Source organism: Paralichthys olivaceus, chromosome 4 (genome assembly GCF_024713975.1).
Source record: "Paralichthys olivaceus isolate ysfri-2021 chromosome 4, ASM2471397v2, whole genome shotgun sequence".
Taxonomy (NCBI): Eukaryota; Metazoa; Chordata; class Actinopteri; order Pleuronectiformes; family Paralichthyidae; genus Paralichthys; species Paralichthys olivaceus.
Genome location: NC_091096.1, coordinates 16727903 through 16743266, shown reverse-complemented (window position 1 = coordinate 16743266; position 15364 = coordinate 16727903). Strand labels below are relative to the sequence as shown.

General features: G+C 39.7%; 3 protein-coding genes across 4 annotated transcripts in view; 2 read left to right on the top strand and 1 right to left on the bottom strand.

Annotated features, from left to right (window-relative positions):
* Positions 1-1265: 1265 nt before the first annotated feature.
* Positions 1266-4460, bottom strand: hspb11 (heat shock protein, alpha-crystallin-related, b11). The gene is made up of 5 exons (XM_020094070.2): positions 4216-4460; positions 4003-4109; positions 1700-1768; positions 1558-1601; positions 1266-1464 (listed from the first exon to the last, which is right to left on the bottom strand). The coding sequence occupies exons 1-5, from the start codon at positions 4305-4307 to the stop codon at positions 1372-1374; spliced, it is 405 nt and encodes a 134-aa protein (XP_019949629.1). The 5' UTR covers positions 4308-4460; the 3' UTR covers positions 1266-1371.
* On the top strand, positions 4454-8227 carry smn1 (survival of motor neuron 1, telomeric). The gene is made up of 8 exons (XM_020094068.2): positions 4454-4614; positions 5033-5104; positions 5187-5306; positions 5742-5933; positions 6370-6546; positions 7090-7164; positions 7360-7467; positions 8024-8227. Exons 1-8 carry the CDS (start codon positions 4567-4569, stop codon positions 8078-8080), a joined length of 849 nt encoding a protein of 282 aa, XP_019949627.2. The 5' UTR covers positions 4454-4566; the 3' UTR covers positions 8081-8227.
* A 4453-nt stretch (positions 8228-12680) lies between these two features.
* rtkna (rhotekin a) overlaps positions 12681-15364 on the top strand; it is a 61332-nt gene continuing 58648 nt past the window's right edge. Inside the window, exon 1 of one of the 2 annotated variants that reach the window (XM_020093805.2) lies at positions 12681-13115. In XM_020093805.2, the coding sequence (XP_019949364.1) occupies positions 13005-13115 (111 nt within the window). In that variant the 5' untranslated portion in view covers positions 12681-13004. The remainder of the gene's footprint in view (positions 13116-15364) is intronic. The other variant, XM_020093808.2, reaches the window with a different exon arrangement.

Sequence of the window (15364 nt, the reverse complement as noted above, 5' to 3'; positions counted from 1 at the left end):
CCTGCATTCATTAGAGAGACACATTTGCAAACCCTGTGCTGAAAAAAAAGGGGTCTCTGGCTACATATATTTATAGCAAACACATGTAATAAATTCAATATTTGAACTACAGAAGAAATAAATAATAGTTGTCCTGTGAAATAAGAGTTTGCACTTCATTTCCTGGCTCTAACCTCACCTCAACATTATAATAAATATTCCTTACCAGTAAATAATAGATGAGTCAATAGCAGTGTATCAGCTTCTACCTTGCCCTCATTACTCATTACACACTCATATGTGCTATATCCCGGACCATATACCCCTAAGCAATTAGCTGCTCTAAAATATCAGGGGGCTAGTTATTCAGGCATGTATTTCATATTTTTATTGGTTTATTCAGAGGCTTGCATGCAGACCAGTGTGCAGCGAACACAGCCTCGGAAAATCCCAAAGCTCCTCCACAGTCAGCAAAGTAATTGGGGAGGGAGTCCCAGAGGGTCCTCGCACACTGCTGAACCCCTCGCTATTGACAGGTTGAAATGGCACTGAAGGTAGATAGGAGTCAATGCTCGTGTGTTGAATGTGCGTACGTGTGAAAGTGTGTGTGGAGTGCATAAGTACAGGAGGTGGTTGGAGTACTTTGTTGTGAATAGGCCTGCAGTCTTTATGGACTCGCTGGTTGGCTGGGAGACCATCTGGTTCCCCCATCCCCCCAGCTGCCTTGCCCGTGGTTCCCCCTCCATTTCTATAGGGATGTCAAATTCAGCTCATGGGGAGGTGGGTGGGGGGGCTGCACCGATGCCAATTTAAGCCCCTACGGCTCTAAACTAGTTAATTAACTCTATCTCTCACACAGAGAAAACTTCCTTTGTAAGTAATTTTGCCATTCATCACAATCCAACGCTTTCATTCTAAAGCTTTGCCAACTATCAGCAGTGAAATTAGCAGGAACAGTTGAATGTGGAATAAAAATAAAAGCCCCATAAGTGAATCCATAACATTAAATGGGTGATGCTAATTTCAGAATTAGAGGGCAGATTTAGAAATGCACCATGGCTCCAAACCATATGCTCTGTCTGCAATTGCAACTTCACTGATAAGCTCAGGACAATAAAATTAATTTTGTTAAGACATACATTCATTGATTTTTCTTTTCCAAATCAATGCTCCTCACATATTCATTGAATATTCTTATCAGATTTCTAGATACCACCAACACTGACAGCCACGAGGGAGGAAATGTCACTGTGTTTGTCCCTTATTAAAACAGACTGAGCATGAGATGAGGTCAGCTGACATTTACAACAATCAAACCTCATAAAGCCACATATACATATATTTTTACAAAATTATACAAAAATCAGCTTTAATTCACAATAACCAAGTGTGTCAATTTTGTACAGTGACTCTGTGAACTGAAACAAAGTAATCATATCCTGCAGTGATGATAAAACGAAGGTGGATTGCAGTGCTGCCATTCAGCTGAAAGACAAAATATCGAAAAGCTGATGTTTTACATGTTAATTACATAACTTTATATGTTTAACACAATAAAATAATCTAGTTTGTACTTACTGAAAGAGTGTTTGACTGAAGATGCCCTTCTGTTTCTTCAAAATCTACAAAACAATCAGATTGTTAATGTCAAATTCTGCCACTTCTTTGGTATTTAAACCAAATGTTCAAACAAATATTGTAGCCAGATGTTCCCTCTTACCTTTCTCTGTGACAAACTCGAACTGAGAGGCGTTTTGTGAAGTGTTCTTTTCAATCCGTAGGTGCTTGACTGCAAAAGAAAAAAAGGACATATTTGTCTTTACAGAAAAACATTGAATTTAAGATTTTGGGAAAAATATGACAAACTGAGAACATCTTGGTCTGGACTTAATGCCTTTTGACAATAGCCGCATTAAATGTGGTTAAATGTAGTAAATGATTGCAGCATGGCTTCAGAGTCAGTCGCCCACTTTAGTCAATTGTTGGATTGATTGCCATGAAATTTGGTGCGGGCATTTAAGCCCCCTTCAGTATAACACATTGATAGCCTCTTGACATTTAATCTGGCACCATCATCAGGTGAGATTTCCAATTTGGAAAATAAGAAAAATGAAAGACAATCCAATCAGTCTCAGCTTCAAGTACTTCAGGTTTACTACTAATTAGCACATTTTTCAAGTCAACATGTTAAATTAAAATGGTCAACAACATTATATCTGCTCCACATCATACATTAGCATGCAGAGTTTTTAATTCAAAGTGAAGCCTCTCAGTGTGGTAGCATGGCTGGAGACTCTTACATGCACATTTTGACACAGTCAGTTCTTGTCCAAAATAAATCAGTCGTCTTTGTGAAATGCTGTTTTTTATTCTCTGTGTTATTACATTTTGGTTTGTGTTCAAGTCTATTAAGGAGATTACAATTCTTTCCTCAGATTCAATAGTCCATGTCAACACAATTGGCCTAAGGTTTGAAGGTTCTCCAGAGGATGCAGACAAGGGTGCCCTCTGTCACCTGTTATTATTTATTAACCTCTCCGCCAAGACCATTAGGAATAATCCTGAGTGGATGAATACAAAATTATTGTTTTGACTCTGGCATTTTTTAAGTCTCTGAACTCTAATATCTCTCATTATATTATAGAGTCAGCTTCTCCAAACTCACAGAGCTGAAGAAACTGATCTACCTGATCTACAACTATAATATTGTCCACTCATCAATATAGATCAGATAAATTCTCTTTGCAATGATATTAATATTTGTTAGACACAACTGATTTGGACCAAAGTGAAACATTTTTTTAAATATTTATTTTCCTGTTCAGTCTCCACTGCTCATATAGATTTTACAGGACTGTTGATTCTTTAAGGTTGTTTGAGTAAATTCAGGGTAATTTTAATATTCATCTAAAACATGTTTTTAATATGTCATTTTGTAAAGTCTCTTTTAAGGAAGAAAAGTGGAAATTTGAGACTGTTGAAAATGGAAAATGCCATGAACTCTGCCAAACCCATGAAATATATAATTTCAGAGATTTTTGCTCTACTGCTGCACACAGATTCCTCTGCTTATGATTCCCTGTGTGTGATCTGGGGGCAGAATTTAGTTCTGCAGATTGGATTAAGATTAGCACCGGTATCTTGAAATGTACTTCTAATTCTATAAAACCGTAATTTCCATGGGAATTATTTTACACCTACTTGCCTCTAGAAAATGTTGTAAAAAAACCTCAAATCTATATTGTGAATGTGAAATACACAAAGGTATGGTCATGTGATCACATCTATATGCTCTGGAAAGAGGTTTATTCTGTGTAACTAGTGAATGGATTACACTGTCTTTTAAATGTCATCTATTTAACCACAATCCTGAGCTCTTCTTCATACAGACACCAAATCTCTGGTAGTAGTAATTTTCCTTTTTGTAAAAAAGTATATTTGGTTCTACAGGTCCCCACAATATACATGTGGATGTCAACTCATTAGGTCTTCTCTAGAAACCAACTAATCATAAATTGGAAATATCCTATAAAGCTTTCACTACCGCCACCAAGGAGATTGTGTTTGTTGTTAACTGTTAATATGTCTTACATATAAATGCAAAAACTGCTGCTACCACGAAACTCAGTGGAAAGATGCAACAAGGGTCTAGAAAGAAGACATTACGTTTTGATGTGGGTGCTGATGTGGATAATGCAACTTTCTTTAAAAAATCACTTTCTCTAACTTGACGTTTTGCAACATTGACATTGATTTGAGAATATTTCTCTGATCTTGATGAGAACAAAGTTGAATGTTCAGGGGACTGTTATACTGCATTTATGTGTCTGTGCAATATGGTGCAGATCCAAATAAGATTTCAAATGTAGTTTTCTAAGGGCACTGTTGGGCCTTGAGTGTCTAGTTTACTCATGTGTTTGCAGTGTGTGATGGAGGACATCAAGGCACAAGACAGCAACTAATTCCTAATATCTCAATTATTTGAGCGTCGCAGTTTGACAATGAAACAACAGCTATACACACCGCTGTGGCTGTCCACTGTCACAGCAGAAATGTTCGTGGGCTCAGAGAAGCGGATGACAAACTCCTGAGGAAACAACCCGGTGGACATCCAAAACGTTTGAGTGTTTCTGTGTGGAAGAGACGAGCACACACCATGAGCTGTTGACGACACTGGTGCAGATAAGGAAGCACCGAACACCAGACTTCAACTTGAACAGACGAAGCCACACTCACCCGTCGATGATGTTCTCTGGAGGATGGTTTTCATCGCTGGATGAAGCAACAACAACCTTTGCCCCCAGAGAACTCAGAGATGAGTCGGTCATCTTCGGCGGGTCACACGGTGAACGGTAAGGTCTCTGGTGCTCGTAGTTTAAAGTTAATATCGGTAATTTTAACAATAATTCACGACAAACCGTGTGTTCACAAGAAGTGGACGCGACTAGCTACCGTCGTTACCAAGCCAACCGATGCGTCGCAAGGTATATACGTCACCACTACACCAGCGCGTCACAGATCGCGACGCACGTTGCTCGTTACTTGTTTAGCAATTAGCAATTAGCAGCGAGCCCAGCGCACCTTCACATGGCGAATGGCTGTGAAGAAACGTTGTTTACCCGCGGAGCTGCTCAGGTGAGTCCCAGCACACACCGGCAGACCCGAGATCACAGCACGTATGCTGCTTTTCTAACCGCTGTACAGGTCGAAGCTAACAGGCTAAGCTACAAAGCGAGTTGGGCTAAGTTGGGTAACAAAGAAAAAAAAGGTTAAATCAGAAGTCTGCCTGACGTGTTTCATTATAGGGGGGGGTAATGTAATGTCTCATACAAACATAATGTGAATTTAGGTTTAGATGCACACAGATGTTACACTTTCACAGTTGTAGCATCCTTCTCTCGATGAAGAGGAGGAAGTAATGGTGAACACGTCAAGTAAATCAACATCACATGCAAACTCTCCCCACAATCCTTTACAGCTGATATGTTTTATTTTCTGCTGAATAGGAAATGTTTGTTTGTTGAGGGTCTAAATGGTTTCCTCTCTGTTCCAGAGTGATGACTCTGACATATGGGATGACACAGCACTGATTAAGGCTTATGACAAGGCTGTAGCATCCTTCAAGGTAAGATATATGTTGTGCATTGTATACGTGTGTAAAATGTGTGTGTTTATCACTAACTGCATGTTTCTGCTTTCTTTCCCAGACTGCACTTAAAGGTGAAGATGAGCCACAAGCATCCAAGAAAAACCAACCACCGAAAAAACGCAAAAACAACAAAAAGAACCAGAGCAGGAAAAGGACCAACGCACCGCCAGATAAAGAAGTGTGTAACTGAACACATGAACTGATTTTAATGTTTATCTTAAATATCTTGACACCTAGAGTCTCTTTTAAGGAAGAGAAAGGACAACTTTTGACTGTCAGAATTGATAAATGCCATGAACTTGGCCAAATGTCTCAAATGAACAATTGACACTTTACTGCTGTTTGAAGGGAAAGTAATATAATCTGAAGCTACAAATACATGCTAACCATTCATTTAGGCAGTTTAAAGCTTAGTTATGTATTGACTGTTCAATGTGTCTCTATGACAGCATTTATATCAACATCATGTAAAAGCGTAGAGTACATTTTAACACATAGGACATATCTATGCTTGCAACACATGTAATTCTGAATTCGCTTACTTCAGACCAGGAGACAGCCTGCACATTATGGTTATGCCGCGACCTAAATTTAGATTTATGTTGTGTCACAGTGGCAGGTCGGGGACTCGTGCTGTGCTTACTGGTCAGAGGATGGTCAGCTCTATACAGCCACAATCTCCTCTATAGATGAGAAGTTGGGCACCTGTACAGTTGTTTATACAGACTACGGCAACGAGGAGGAGCAGAAACTTGAAGACCTGCTAGCAGAGATTTCAGAAGGTGATGAGGAAACAAATGTCAAGGTAAGGCAGCAAAAATACAATGTTTTATTTAATTTATTTTTTATTAAGAAAAACATTGTATTCACAGTTTTAAAATTATATTTGTACTAGTTTATGTAACAGGTTAACGGTGTCAATTCATTTTACTGATTATATTTGCAGAAAGCTACTGACATATGAGGTCAGCGAGATAAATGTGAAAGTGCTTCATCAAATGATACCTTTTGGAATCCAATGAACATAACAAATTAATTGCTCTCTCACAAGCAATGCAAGAATTATTTTGTGATTTGTATAGCACTTGCATTTTAAATCGATTGTAAATTAATTCTACTCAGTTTTGAACTGTACCTGTTTTCACTGCTTCCAAAGTCACATTTATTTCAGAAATTCAATTCCAAAGTATAAAAAAGAAAACGTCGAATCATGGTGACAGTGGTGTGTCTGTGCAATCCAGGTAAATGAGGGGGAATCATCAACAGAGGGGAGTGAGTCCTCCACACAAAACCGACACAAACAACAACCACACAGTAAAGCCCATAGGTCCAAGGCCCCCAAAGAACCTCCTCCTATGTTGGCTCCCGGCTTCCCTGGGTTTCCTCCAGGTCCACCTCCCATGCATGCATTCAGACAGGTAAGAAAACAGACTGAACCTTTTTCTGTTATCATTCAGAGCACAAAATGAACTGATAATAGACTGTTGTTGTTCACATTACTGCTTGAAATTAAAATGTTAACTTTTTAATTTTAGTGAGGAGGTTGGCTCTGAAGTCATGGTACAATGAAATGTGAACAATAAAATGTTTACAATGTGAGCAATGAAAATGGAATATAAACCAAGTCTGCTCAGACTTGGCATTTATCACAAGTGCATTGTATTGGATTGCAATACTTTTTTGTTTGATTTATGTTATAATTGAAGTTGTCCCCTCTGTGTTGATGTTACTCCATATACCTAAAGTCATTACAAAAAGAATGATACACTGTCTTTTAAAAAGAGGGTATGAAGTCTTCACCCTTCTTGCAGTTGCACATGAGCTGCATAATTAGACCTGAATGGCTTGAGATTACATTTATTATAAGTAGATTTCTACCAAATTTAAATGTAAAATGATCTTTGAATACTGACATTAGTGTCCCTTGTTTTCAATCACTTTTTGTCCTTTGTGTCCCGTAGAAGGGAACCAGGCGATCAGGTGGTCATGGACCTGTACCTCCTCCCTGGCCTCCCATGATGCCTTTTGGTCCACCAGTGAGTAGGAAATATGTCTTACATATAAATGCAGAAGCTACAGCAGATACTGATTTATCTGAGGATTAGGCTGTGTTTTTTTAATCCAGTGGGTAAGACGAGAAACAAACTGTTTGTTAGTAATTGACTAAAAATATCCTCAGCCTCAAGTATTTACATTCTCATCACGCTCTGCTCTGTATGTCTCCGCCTCAGATGATCCCTCCACCTCCACCCATGAGCCCCGACATGGTGGATGATGAGGCCTTGGGCAGTGTGCTCATCTCCTGGTACATGAGTGGATATCACACAGGATACTACCTGGTATGTGCACAGAGGCTAACTGGCTTATTATGGGCTATAAAAGAGGTAACAGTTTTATTTACAGGCTCAGTCTCTTGCACATGAGATGCTTCTCAGCTAGAAGAGTCTTTTTGTCCACACCACCAGTGACGGCTGAAGCTGAAGGATTATGATTTTTCTACTTTACATACATTCCACTTTAGTGAATGTAATAGACGCTTGAAGGCCATGAAGGAAATTTTTCCAATTGACACAAACCTTCACTTGTACTGAGAGATCAACTGATTCGAATTTAGTTCTCAAAAGGTAAAGATCAAGACGTCACAACACACATTTTTGTCTAAAACACAAGCACACTCATGACAAAATACATTTAATACTCTGTTTATTAAATTCAAGATTTTAACTACATATGAGGCTTTACACACATTTATGTAAATTGCTACTTGACTGGTTGTCAGACGTATTCAAGTGAGAGACAGTAATTCTACTTATCACAGGTTCATAATAGGTGGGAGTGCTTGTGTTGTCAAAGTAGAGCTGTCTTAACTTTATATTCCCACTCTTTTTTTCACAGGGTTTGAAACAAGGTCGCAAAGAAGCTGCCAGCTGGACAAAACTGCACCACAAATGAAATGATCAAGGCGAGACTTCGTTCTTGTTTCAAAAGGAAACCTTATGAATTGAGTGTACTTGTTGTGAAAAAAGTGTTCATCACAGTTCAAGGACCGGAGTTTTGTATTCTTTGTAAATAGATGAAATAAAAGCTATCAGCAGCGTTGCTAACTGGCTTGGAGTTTTGTTTAACTGTTAACTGTTAATTCCCCTGCTTACACACAATGTTATGAAATGAAAACTTCTCGGAGAGTACATGAGTGATCCAATTAAGACAGTGTTCTAATTTCTACTTTTAGCAAAAGAGGGAAGAGTTTCATTAAGGTTATTTATGCAAATGTGTGTGCCACTCAACAGTGTGTTGTAATGGCATGTATTGTCCAGCAGAAGTCAGACTAGTATAATATATTCATGAAAAGGTGGCATGATTACATCATAGCATGGTGTTTAAACCTGCCAGAGTCACTATCATACAGAGGAACCCTCCACTTCTAATAGCGTCTGCTCCTCACTTCACTTTCTTAAGAGTTTGACTGCACATCAGACGTGAGTTATGCTTCAGTCCCTCAGGCGATTTCCACACAGTTAATTCAGAGTATCATTCCAGTAAATGCCTTGCGTCTCAGCCCTGCATTTTCCCTGAGGTGTCCCCCTTATCCTCTGCCCAATATAGGTTCACATCCATCATAATATTTTCCACTCGTATCAGATTGATGCATATTTCAGGGTGATAGCAGGCGAGGATTCAGCAACAGACTTTATGACACACTGAGCCGTATGTGCAGATAAAGATTGATTACTGAACAAAATCGCCGAGACATTAAGATCATTGAAAACGTTTTGTCAGATTATCTTTTACACTCAACAAACCCAACCTGGCAGAATTTAAACACTGATGAGAAAACCTAAAGGAGAATAGATACGCATATTGCGTAACTGGATATGGCAGATCACAAGGTTTCTTTCTCAGCTCGAATATACTGTGCTGTGATAACTGTGTTTGTCAAAAAAATATTGGGAAGTGTTTTTTCATCCCTGAGTGTTCCTGAAAACAGATTGTGGAATGTTTGAGGTTCAGTAATGTAAGAACAGTTGGGCAATGGTTGCAAATACTGAACGTACGTTTATATTTAGAACATAAAAAAACCACATGTAATTACAGTTGGAGCGGCCACAGTCGTTCTGCTGAGCCTGTAGCACGTTCAAACAGAAAGCTAAACAGATTTCCTGTAATATCTACACTGGTGATTTTCTGCCTGCTTACACCCACTCCTCTGGTTCTAACCTGGTGGGCAATTGATCTTACATTATCTGTGTGTGTATGTGCGTGTGTGTGTGAGAACAGAATAGGGTTTTGTTGTGGGATGTAACAGCATGATTGTGTCCTGTTTTTTTATACCATGTGATCCTCCTCCAGCTGCTCCATAGCCATCGCTTTCTGAGTGAAGAGCAGCTCTTTTGTTTGTGTACAGACTGTGGTCTGCATTTTGTAGCCCACTGTGCCAGTGTTGACTGCTGTATCTGATTCTCACTGTAGCAGGCACTTTTTGTTTTCCTTTTTTCTTTATGCTAACGAGAGAAAACAGCAAAGAAAAGGGTGACGGGAACAGTGACTGTGTGTAGTTTGTGGGATTTACAAATAGAATATGCAATAAAAAATGAGAGGTGATAAACCAGACCTATCTTTTCCCCACAGATGGGTTTAAAATCTACCGCAGCAAAGCCTGCACATAAGCCCATTGCTCGCCCGACTCTGCCGCAAACTGAGCTGCCCAAAGGGCTCGATGGAGCCCAGCGAGGAGTTAAAAGGGGGTCAGGCCTCGCTTGGGAAAGCACTGCTTCTCGCTGTGACTGTCTACCCCCTACTGACTAGAACGGCATGAGGCATGTAAACATAATCTGCATTTCACATAGTCCCTTCTAGGAAACAGACAGACATCCAAGTGAGATCTCATTGCTGCGTGAGTTACAGCGCCCTCAGTTATTTACTCAAGCTCCCAACATCAACAAACATCCTGCTTTTAAATAAGAGACTGGGGGGAGATTAAAAAAGAAAAAACAGGGGCTGCACAAGCCCCTTTCCCCTTTTTCTATAGAGACCAAGCACTTACTGCAGATCAATAGTCATCATTGCATTTTTAAGATTGTGGTGCAAACACCATTTAACACAGCTACACTCAGTTGTGTGTCTTGGGTTAATGTATTGGGTTAATGGTTGTGGTTTGTGTCCGAGACCATTTGGCAAACCAATAAAAACAAGTTTAGTCTGAACTATATCATGGGATTAAAGTGTGTGTGAGACTTTGTTTTACAACAAGCATAGAACAACAAGCTGTTGAGTAACTCAGTCTCTTTCAGAAACAAATCTCTGCAGACATAGACTAAATTAAGATTTGATGTTTGGCTGACAGACGACAGATTGCAATATCAAGGCTGTTTACAACTCATGACAAAAATGAACAAAACACGCTCGCCATCACAAAAAGATACTGGGATGTCAGACAGGGAGGATTTTCACAGTTAATTCCGTATCCAATGTTGAATCAGTTTTGTTGTAAATAGTTGGAAAATCACACTGAACAGCTCCCAATTACAGATATTCTAGCCTTTATCTTAATGCGCTGACTTACAGCTTGTGTTAACAAAGCCCTTTTTAACTCAAGCTTTCAGATTCCTGTGATTTTTCTTTCTTTTGATGCTCATATATTTAGATCATGCAGGAGATCAGTGTAGGAGTCGTGCTGTGAGCAGGAAACACACAACTGAAGCTTTGGTGACTGGGGGATTTACAAACTCCCTTTGAGGATGAATTTAAGTGATGAGCACATGAGTTAATCAATAATTATAATCCACAAATATAATGGGCCATTCTTGATGACTACTTTTACTTTTAATGTTGTTGCTAATATGTGTTTTTACTTGATGAAATGTTGAAAGCTGGACTTTGACCTGTTAAAGTGTATTTCTACACTTTTGTTTAAGTAAAGATCTGAGATCTGTCAGATCTTCACTGTACTGTCATGTCATTTTTTTTTATTTCATTTTAACTTGTTTTACTTTATAATTTTGCATATTTTGTCAATTTTATATGAATTACTTTACTCCTTTACCTATCTTTAAATTATTTAGATGCCTCCATTCTATTTTAGCACCTTGAATCTACATCTGTATGAAATGTGCTTTATAAATAAACTATCTTGTCTTGTCAGTGCGGACACAAGTACAATGCCCACTGGAGACTTGGAACAGTTCATAATTCTGCCAAATCAGATGTGAGACCCATTACCTGGATCTTATCTGCAGACAATGTGCTTTCCTATGGGACTTCTTATGTGACTTCCCACCGACAATGAGGATATGACCTCTGCCTTGGTGAGACCGATCCTCGATGACCTTTTGACCTTTAAGAATTCCACTCACAGCAGGTGAACTGAAGTCCTGGTGCCGCCACAAAACGTTCCTGCATTCACATTCACACAGCAGGAGCCTCATGCTCTACTGCAGATGCTCATAAATAAAATGTAATACCAAGAAGGCAAAGCCAATACCCCCACTTTATAGCCCCCCCTATGTTGGCTGCATTATAGGTTGCCTGTTGAAGAAACAGTGATAGTCATGGGTCAAAGGTGCATTAAATAAACACTACTTGAAATGTGTAGTGTATTTTTAAACAGACTCTGGAACTTTGAGAGTAAGGTGTTGTTTGTTCATTCAAGAGCCAACGGAAAAAAAACACGAGCTATTAACTTCAGGGACCCAACTGGACCCACTGGTGGATTCACGATGCCAAACGTCCCCTAAAGTTTAAGTATTTTAGTGAAGAGCTCAAGCTTTGCAGCGATATCAAACATGTCAGGTTCTTGGAGTTTTCTCTTTGAAAGCAAAGGACATCAAGGAAATTCTGTAAAAAACACACGAGAGAGGAAAAGCAGTTAATAATGTTTGTTTTTCAAATTTGGTTGCTTTGAAAGCTCTATGCCATCATGAAAATGTTAGGCCTATAAATGTAGGTGAAATTATTTGTTCTTTGTTCACGTACATGTGTTTTTATGCTTCACACATACATTTGTATGTCTATTTTAGTGAGGACACTCAATGGAATAATGCATTCCCTTGCCCCTTACCCAAAATGTCCTCACTCCATAGGTTCTAGTCCAAAAATGGTCCCCCATCTGTGCAAGTGCACACAAACACATACGGCTCAGTGATTTCCTGGAGACTTACTCTGATACTTACCTAACCTTAAACCTAACCCTAACCTAAACCAAACCTTTTCCTTTACCTACACCAAAACTATTACTCTAACCTTAACCTAACCTAACCTAAACCTACCATAACCTACACCTAAACCTATTACTCTAACCTTAATCTAAACTAAACCTACCATAACCTACACCTAACCTACACCTAACCTAAACCAAACCTTTACCAAAACTATTAATCTAACCTTAACCTAATCTAAACTAAACCTACACTAACCTACACACACACACACACACACACACACACACACACACACACACACACACACACACACACACACACCAGCAGAGGTCTCACTGGAGCTAAGTTAGGTCTGAACTGAACTCATGTGTCACTGTGTCCCCGCCGGGACGCGCAGTGTGAGTGTGCAAAGTGAAAAGTCAGCTGTGGGTGAGGACTGTCCTGAACTCTGTGTGTCTTCTCTGTGCTGTTGGACTCACTGTGTCTCAGCTGCTGCTTCGTTACAAACACCAGTGTTTTCACCGGGGGGAGGTTCGAGCTTTTCACCTGAATCTCTGGGGACTTTTCGGCGGCGCAGGGGGCAGTGTTTTGTGCCACCTGGATAAGTTACAGTCTTCGAAGCGATTCCCGACAACAAGTTGAGCTGATCGTCTCCACACTGGGGATATCTGTGTGTGTGTGTGAGTGTGTGTGTGAAGTTGCCAGGAAGCACAGAGACGATGTTTTGCCGAAATCAAACAGCGAGAGCCACCGTCGCCCGCGGCTCTGCGCTTGAAATGGAGATACGGCGAGGGAAGTTCAGAAAGAGCGTTTTCCTGGACTCATCACAGGTAAGAAGCCTCTGATTGTCCTCTGCAGCTTTCCCCAGCAACCTTGTCCTCCACGCACACACACACTTTACCTCTGGGACTGATGTCTCTGCCTCTGCACACTTGGCACACTTTGAATCTTGCTCTGCTCTCTGTGATATTTTAATTAAACTTCGAGGAGCTGTGGCTCTGCCTCCACGTCCTCAGAATAAAAGCTCTTCACTTGCAGAGTGTCCAGAAGTGATATCAGTCCATTCAGAGACCTGCCTCTGAGCTGATATGAGCTGTGTGTGAGGTTTTAATGAGCCTAATAAGTTTAGTACACCTTTGTCATGATGCTTGCACCTGCACAAGGTTATTGTTTGATATTTGTTTTCACAATGGTTTTAACTAAAATAAGGGCTGGGCAATATGGTCCAGCAAAATATCAAGATAAAAACATTCACATCAGTTGATATCGATGATTAACTTGATAAGTGTAAGATCAATTTCTGCTCCTGAGTGAAGGTTGTGGTTTTAATTCTTCTTGGTTGACATGTTAGATGTATTTATTGGACTTTTGTTGTATTTCTATATGTTTATTTATCAGGATCTACATTGTAACAGTGCCCTAAAGCACAGCTAGTATTCCTGGGGCACATGACCACAACAAAAACTGCAATATATTCAATTCTTTGCAAAAACGCTGGCATATTTTTCCATATAAAAGTGTGTATGAATAACTTTAAAGATTAAATTAATATCATTGTTGATATTGTTTTATGGCATAAAGTCCAGAATAGCTTAAATTCTGATCCTGATGGACATCTTCTCCCCTTGAAATTCGCCTTGTTCATCTGCTCTCAAACAATTTACTTTGCATAATGCTACAAAGTTTCTAAACTCAAGATTTCAACCTCGTGTTTATGTCTCTTATCTGCTGTGGTTTTGGTTGCAGCGTGTGTTGGACAGTCACCCTCAAGGGAAAAATGGAAAGAAAAACATAGACTCCATGCATCCACCAAAAGTTGAGAACTAGGTCAGAGCTGTGTATCCCTCTTAGCTGTTTGTCAGTGGATTAGAAGTGGTGGTCTTCCTGCGAGTTTTCCTCTCTGCACAGTTCCCATGTCAACATCTGCTTCATATTTGTCGGCACGCAGCAGACAAGCTCAGAAGTGACTTCCAACCTAACCTAGAACTATTTTTACTCACGGTCCACTTTAATACTGTTTTGATGGAAAGTCTACCCACTGTCTCTTCCTTTCTCTCTCACCCCCAATCACACATATACACACACACTTCCCTGTTTTCCCCTGGGCTGTACACATATTATTATTTTGGTTCTCATTTTACATCGCTGGCATTTGGTTATTTAGTCTGAAACATGTTCTTGTTTCCGGGGGTTGTTTGTATCTGCTAAATTAAAATGAAAGCCATATTTGAGGCGTCCACAGCTTACGAAGTTCAGACAAGTGTGTGTTTGTGTGTGAGAGAGGGGGGGCGGTCAATTGTAAGAGGATACTTAAGGAATGCTAATGGTGCAATATAGCAAATGGAAAAGATAGGCTATTGATTCTGTCTCTTTCTTTCTCTCTCTGAATCTCTCTTGCTTTTCACCCCCCCTCTGTGTGTGTGTGTGTGTGTGTGTGTGTGTGTGTGTACATACATATTGTCTGCTTGTACTGGTTTCCAAAAAGGCCCCTTCCCAGCCCCTTTTAGCCCCAGTTGTATGTCTACCAGTTGTTTATAATTCATGTCACAGGAAAACATCACTAGCCCCCTGAAGTGCGGCACACTCCGTCATATTGATCCGTCTGAGCAGCGCCAGTTCATATAGACACATGAGCTGGTTTGAGTCAATAACACATAACTCTTCATGGAGGTGATGTACAGTGTTACTGTGAACAAGTCTGTGCAGTGTTTCAGACAGAAGTGAATGATCTCATGTGTTTTCAGAGGTCTTTTCAAATGGTGTGAGTTGATGATCTCACATTTGATCGATAAATGTTTTGTTCCTTTCTATTATTCTATTGAATTTGAAGCGGAAGTGAATCAAAAGAGATGAAGAGGTGATTTAAAAAGACGACTGACGATAGATATTCTGAACCTTCCTCTCTAAAGTCACGCGTCATGAAAGTTTCACACATAACTCTTACAACCTTCCCTCTGTTCAGTCTCTGTATTAGTTTTTTTTTATCGGGTTAAAGACTTCCCGTCTTTTCACAACTACAACAATCATTGCTTCCTTAACTCTGTAATCTGCTCTCCGCTGCTTCTCACATAGGATTAAT

What these genes read in the sequence shown, in the direction of transcription:
- hspb11 (XM_020094070.2), bottom strand. Translation starts at nt 4,307, where the DNA reads ATGACCGACTCATCTCTGAGTTCTCTGGGGGCAAAGGTTGTTGTTGCT. An exon ending in GACAGTGGACAGCCACAGCG is followed by an intron (nt 1,769 to 4,002) that starts GTGTGTATAGCT and finishes TTTCTTTTGCAG; the next exon opens with TCAAGCACCTACGGATTGAA. An exon ending in CGAGTTTGTCACAGAGAAAG is followed by an intron (nt 1,602 to 1,699) that starts GTAAGAGGGAAC and finishes ATTGTTTTGTAG; the next exon opens with ATTTTGAAGAAACAGAAGGG.
- smn1 (XM_020094068.2), top strand. Translation starts at nt 4,567, where the DNA reads ATGGCGAATGGCTGTGAAGAAACGTTGTTTACCCGCGGAGCTGCTCAG. An exon ending in ATGAGGAAACAAATGTCAAG is followed by an intron (nt 5,934 to 6,369) that starts GTAAGGCAGCAA and finishes TGTGCAATCCAG; the next exon opens with GTAAATGAGGGGGAATCATC. An exon ending in TGATGCCTTTTGGTCCACCA is followed by an intron (nt 7,165 to 7,359) that starts GTGAGTAGGAAA and finishes TCTCCGCCTCAG; the next exon opens with ATGATCCCTCCACCTCCACC.